General features: G+C 44.7%; 1 protein-coding gene across 1 annotated transcript; it reads left to right on the forward strand.

Moving 5' to 3' along the window:
- The first annotated feature begins 543 nt into the window (after positions 1–543).
- Positions 544–3,963, forward strand: LOC147447894 (serine/threonine/tyrosine-protein kinase HT1-like). The gene is made up of 3 exons (XM_086524444.1): positions 544–1,943; positions 2,413–2,868; positions 3,514–3,963. Exons 1-3 carry the CDS (start codon positions 933–935, stop codon positions 3,727–3,729), a joined length of 1,683 nt encoding a protein of 560 aa, XP_086380570.1. The 5' UTR covers positions 544–932; the 3' UTR covers positions 3,730–3,963.
- The last annotated feature ends 2,334 nt before the right edge of the window (positions 3,964–6,297 follow it).

A 6,297-nucleotide genomic window follows, 5' to 3' on the forward strand; every position in this document is an offset into this window, starting at 1 on the left:
GAGAGAGAGAGAGAGAGAGAGAGGGAGCATCGCCTCCGAAGCCTCCTCTCTCCTAAGAGGCTGATGAGTGTGTGGGGGGTCTCCTGACGTCTCCTCCCCTTCTGTGTTTGCCGTCAGACGTGCCGGCCGTGTGTTGGCCGTATACGGAGATGCAGGAGGAGAGTGTGTGGGGCCCGTATACCCAAGTACCTAACCCCTTTTGACAAAAATTGGATGCCGTACGCACAGCCGTAATCCGTGGTCCCTTTTCGATAATCTTAAGGCGCACCACGGTCGAGTGTGCGCTACACTATCCATAGCCAATCGCCCACTGTGCACTGGCACTACTGTGTGTGTTTGAGAGAGAGAGAGAGAGAGAGAGAGAGAGCCGCAATTGTCAATTCGGTGAAGGAGACTGCCTGCTTGTCTCTCTCTCTCTCTCTCTCACACACACACACACACACAACCAGCAGCATGTGCGGGTTGTGGACCACGTCAACACAACCGCCGATAGCAGCCTCTTTGTCAAACGCATTATCGACGCCTCGTTGATTTTTTCCTTGCCTCTTCCCCTTCCTCTTAGTTATAGCCCACCATCGCTGATCCGCCCATCCTCCGTTTTCTTCTTTGAGGACTTCTCTTGCTTCCACCGTTAGGACTTAGACGCCAATAATTATTTGAGCCACTGCTGACCTTTGTACAGCTGTTATTCTCGTTGCTTGGTCGACGATGGATCTTGCTTAACCATCCCATCATTCACTCTTTGTCAAGCTGCCATAGCTGCTTAATCTTCTAATTTTTCGCATTTCTGTGCAGACAAGGCCCATGTCTTCTCCTCGCTAATTAACCATCTTCTTGCTTCCATGTCCTTCTCTACTGTAGACACCTTCCTCTAACATCAGACTACGAGTGCACGTGGACGTGCGCCTCCTCCTCCACCGCGACTGCCCCAAATGGATCAACAAGAAAGTTCTTCCTCGTGGCTCCTCCGCACTCACTTTTCACGAGCAGTATGTCACCGGCCCGGCACTTGCAACCCATCAAACACATGGATAAAGGTTCCTCCCCCAGCTTTGGCCACCCAGCTCCTTGCAGAGAAGGTGAAAGCTAAAGATTTGCAACTTGATTTTCCCACTCTGAAGAAGCTGCAGTACAGAAGGGAAGCCCCCACCGAAGAAAACCGCAGTGAAGCAACATCGGAATGTCTCGACTTCTCCTTTCCCTCTCCATTCTCTTCTTCACCTCTGAGTAGGGTAAGTGATTCTTCACCTCATTCGAAGAGCACATTGGATTTCTTCTCTCCATCTAGTGATGAGGAGGTATGCGCCGCCAATTCGCCACAGGCAGCTGCAAGGCCCTCATGCTCTGCGTCGCAGAGCTGTTTTTTGCGCTCCATATTAAATACCTTGTCCGCCACGTCCAACAGGTGGTCCACTTCCTCTGATAGCTTCAATGAGAGACAGGAGGAGCACTCTCTGAAAAGCTCATCAAAGAGCTCTAATTGGTTTAGCTGGATTTCCCCAAAGGCTTCTCCAAAGTCATCGCCAAGAGTATCGCCGGCCATCACTCCCAAGGGCTCTCCAAAAGGTTCTCCAAGAGGTTCATTCAGAAAGACTATAGCTGCAATGGATTCCTTCGATAAGGACGACTCTGCGCATTCAGAGACAAGATTTGATCTGCTCCGGGTACCGTCGTGGTCCCAGCATCTTTCTAGTGCAGGCAATGAAAGAGCAGTTTTATCTGCAGAGAAATGGATGGTGAACCTGTCTCAATTGCTTTTGGGCGAGCGTTTTGCCACTGGAAACCATAGCCGAATATATCAAGGCATGTACAACGATAGTGATGTGGCTGTCAAGGTCATTAGGCAACCGGATGAGGATTGCCTGCTAGCGGATCGACTAGAGCAAATTTTTACCAATGAAGTGACGACGCTCTCGATCTTAAACCATCGAAACATCATCAAGGTAATGGGCAGAAGACTCATGGGTAGTGATGCAGTCTTTTATAGGAGCTGGAAAATAGTGCAGTTGGGTCTCATAGTTCCTTGCTAGGGTGCCATTACCTGAGTGTGGGAGCTTTATTAGTTCAATCAATTTGCCCTGCTATCTACTTCAATGACGAGTTGCCATCCGGTATCTTGACATGAAGCTCTAGGAATTGTTATTAATTATGCGATGGCAGTGTCTAAGATGGTAATTAAGGCTTCCCAATTACTGCACTTGTACACATTAATTAGTCTGTGATGGCTAACAATCAACTGATTAAGCTGTTGAGGAATGTCATGCCCTTATTTAGGGATAGTGGAATCCATAACCACCACCCATTAAGTGAAATTTGTTTGCATGTGTCTTTCTTCAGCTCCGCTCATGCATGTCCCCCACTTTGCATGCGATGAATTTGATGATTGCGCACTGAATTTCTCCATTCTTGCAGTTTTTTGCAGCATGCAAAAAGCCACCTGTTTTGTGCGTTATCACCGAGTATGTTTCGGGCGGTTCGCTCCGTTCTTTTCTTCACAAGAGAGAGGGACAGTTGCTTCCCATCGATGAGGTGCTTCGCATGGCTCTCAACATAGCAGCTGGTATGGAGTATCTTCACATGAAGGGTATAATACACAGAGATCTCAAGTCAGAAAATCTAGTTATTGCAGAGGATGGGTGCATCAAAGTTCTTGATTTTGGGGTCTCCTGCTTTGAGTCGCATTGCGATTACAAGGCAGACGATCCGGGGACGTATCGATGGATGGCGCCAGAGATGCTTTGCCACAAACCGTATACAAAGATGGTGGATGTGTACAGCTTTGGAATTGTCATGTGGGAGCTTCTAACGGCACGAGTGCCTTATGAAGATATGGGTGCAGTACAAGCAGCATTCTGTGTGTTACACAAGGTTAGCACTGATTTGCCATTACCATTCAAAATTTGCTCTCTTTCATATATGCAATGGCTTTATATTGTCAGATTGTTTGTGAATTCCGCAGCAAAACTACCCTTGCAGTCCTATGTTTCTTGTGGAGATCTTTGTTGGTATATCATATATCAGGGAAAATTCCCAAAATACTCCTCCTATGTAGCAACTTTTGCCAAAAGTTCTTGAAAGGCCCTTAAATTTACCGCTTGTCGATCTCACAAACATCTCTAGAGACATTGGTACTTCCTCAATAGAAGATGATAGAACTAGAATTTCAGACCGTATTGTGGGTTCTAGGGATGAAAGAGTTCTGTAATTGCTCAATATCTCTAGGCAAATATAGAGATACATCTATGTGTGTGTGTGTGTGTATATACATGTATAGATATCACAAGAAGATTTAGAAATTTTCTCATGTAGGAAAACGGATTGAGTCTTTTTCATACAATGCATAACATCATGAGCTTCTGCTCGAGAGGCTCCGCATACCTAGCTAGGTATGCGGCACCTCCCTCACAGAAGCTCATGATGTTGAGGTAAGTCACAATGTGGGAAATATTGTGAGAATTTGTCCAAAACTTCTTGTGTATATGTCTATAATGCAAATTGTGTTGTTGGCTGTAGAACTTGCGACCTTCGATCCCCTCGGATTGTCCGCCAGCTTTGGAGGATCTCATGTGCAGATGTTGGTGTAAAGACCCCAACAAGCGGCCGGAATTTTGGGAGATAATGAGAGAATTGGCGTTGATCCAACATTCTCTCGACACTTCTTCGGAGGTCCATGCTCTTGAATCTCCACAGCATTACAGCATTATGCCGTCATGGCTGCAAACTGAGTAGTTTTTCCTGATGTGTACTTAAGAGTGAGCATTTTAGGGGGTCAGGGAAGTTAGGAGGACTATTCCCTTGCAACTTTGTACAAGAGCATTTTTTTGTGTCTGTCCGAGTGACTAACTTGCTCTCCGTGACAGCTCTTCTAACAGCTTTCATTTGTGTGTCTTGGACTAAACACTTGTATCATATTTGTATCAAATCTAGACACTCATATACATTCTTTGAGCTTGATTGAGCCAACTATTATTTGAAGATTTTGGTGTTCTTATCCACTTTGTGATGTGGGTTTTACGTGGTGTGTAGCAAATTTAGGGGGTCCACTATTAAAAAAAACCCCTATGTAACGTGTGTTCGCAGTGTACTAATTCTGTAATTGGACACTCAAATGTCATGAGACACTGAAGTGTCTTATTTTTTCGCCAAGTTTTCATAATTATTTAGTGAAGCTAGAAACAAGATTTATAGGCCAAGCTCATTATCTAGGTAGGTTATGAGGTGAACATTGTACAATAATTGTTCACAGTAAAATCTTTGCGAAATTTAGATCTTTTTTATAAGTCCCAAGGTGAAATTAAAAAAAAAAATTAGTGCATTTTTGTCAAAATTGTCATAAAGAGCTTATAACTGCTTAGAAAATATAGATTTTGCATAGGTTTGATGATTTGTGAATGGAAATACACCTAAAACCTATTCTAATATTGTTGGAATTAGGGTTGCAGAGAAACACACACAGCTTGGAGAAGACGAAGGAAGCTCAAGGCACACAATAGAGAGTATGTTACTTAGTGTGCAATGGAAAGATATATAGCCCTAGAGTGATGGGCGTATATACAATGCACGGGGGAAAAAACCTCCTAAAGAGGGAAAAAATGCCCCGGCGGTCCTAGTGTGTTCACACACATCACTACCACATGTATATGGTAACAAATCCCCCCTGGAGTGATGCGGTGAACGAGAGCTGGCACATGAGTAAAGGGAAGTGCCATGCCCTGAGGACAGGATCAGTCCACAAAGGGGAGTAAGCCCAAAGCTTTGCGGAAAGCTTCAAGCTTCTCACGAGACAATGCCTTTGTGAAAAGATTTGCAAGGTTGTCCTGTGTTGGCACATAAGCCAAGCTGATCTCTCCTGCTGAGAGCCTCTCCCTGACATAGTGGTAATGCACCTCAATGTGCTTTGTGCGAGCATGAAAAACTGGGTTCCTCGCAACTGCCAATGCGCTTTGACTGTCAGTGTAGATAGTGTTGGCAGTGTCCTGACCAACACCCAAGTCAGCCATAAGGCGTCTGAGCCATACACACTCAACCGTAGCTGTGAAGACTGCCCTGTACTCAGCCTCACAACTCGAAGTGGCCACAGTAGGTTGCTTCTTGCTCAACCATGATATACATGAACTGCCAAGCATGAAACAAAAACCACTTGTGGACACTCGCGTGTCAAAACAACCAGCCCAATCTGAGTTCGAAAAAGCATGTAAGTCTGGCGGCAATGATCCCCCCTTGGGATAAAACAAGCCAAGATGTAAAGTGCCACTAAGGTAGCGGAAAATCCTCTTGACAGCCTGCCAATGCTTAGACCCTGGGCTATGCATAAATCTGCTGACCTGCAAGACTGCAAACTGAATATCTGGCCTCGTGTTGCATACATAAATGAGGCAGCCAACAGCAGTTTGGTAAAGAGTGACATCAGCAGGATCGCCAGCATCATGTAGACTCAACTTCAAACCTGTTTCCATGGGAGTGGCAATAGGTTTGCAATCCTCAAGTCCAAACTTACATAGCAATGTCTCTATGTAACTTTTCTGACACAAGGCAATACCACCATCACACTGCTTAAACTGTATACCCAAGTAATGATGCAACAGCCCCAAATCTTTCATCTTGAAAGTAGCATTCAAATCAGCCTTAAATTCAGCAATATGTCTCTCATTTGGTCCAGTGATCAGCAAATCATCAACATAAAGAACCACAATGAGAAATACATCATCCCATTAGGAAATTTTGGAGGTCATTTGGAGGGCCATATGAAGAGAGAGAAAAATAGAGCGCGTCCAATGAGCATGAAGGCTACGTTACGTAGAAAAGTACCTGGAAAGACTCAAAAAATAGGAAAATAGCATAAAACTTTCACGAAACTAGGATTGTAGCATAGTAATTTCCTTACTTTTACCGAGCTTTTAGGTGCTTGCGTGTGGTCCCACTTCTGATATTCTCTCATGGTCATTAACGTACTGGAGGGTGACCATTAAGCCCGCACAAGATATTGGAATTTTAAAACACTTTCCCTCCATTAGAATGCTTTCAAAGTGAATCTCCCTCCACTAAAGCTTTTCTCTGAGAGTTATGGCATCCACGTCTTCTCGCCCAAGAGCCTCAAGGTGTTTACTGTCTCTCACACCAACAAACAACAACGGCACTTTGCCTAGAAGGCCAAGTAGTAGCATATCCTCAATTACAATACCAGCTTCAATAAGTGCAGACAACCAATGGGTTGGACAAAGGATAAACAAAGGTTCATGGGTCCTCATGCAACCAAGAAGACCCAAGAGGTTTAGTGGTATCAACGTTTACCGCTCA

This window comes from Adiantum capillus-veneris, chromosome 11 (assembly GCF_014529385.1).
Source record: "Adiantum capillus-veneris isolate H3 chromosome 11, ASM1452938v2, whole genome shotgun sequence".
Taxonomy (NCBI): domain Eukaryota; kingdom Viridiplantae; phylum Streptophyta; class Polypodiopsida; order Polypodiales; family Pteridaceae; genus Adiantum; species Adiantum capillus-veneris.

Excerpts from the sequence above, each read along its gene's own strand:
- LOC147447894 (XM_086524444.1), top strand. The coding sequence starts at position 933 with ATGGATCAACAAGAAAGTTCTTCCTCGTGGCTCCTCCGCACTCACTTT. Across the intron at positions 1,944-2,412 it reads ACCATCGAAACATCATCAAG|TTTTTTGCAGCATGCAAAAA; the intron begins GTAATGGGCAGA and ends CCATTCTTGCAG. Across the intron at positions 2,869-3,513 it reads CATTCTGTGTGTTACACAAG|AACTTGCGACCTTCGATCCC; the intron begins GTTAGCACTGAT and ends TGTTGGCTGTAG.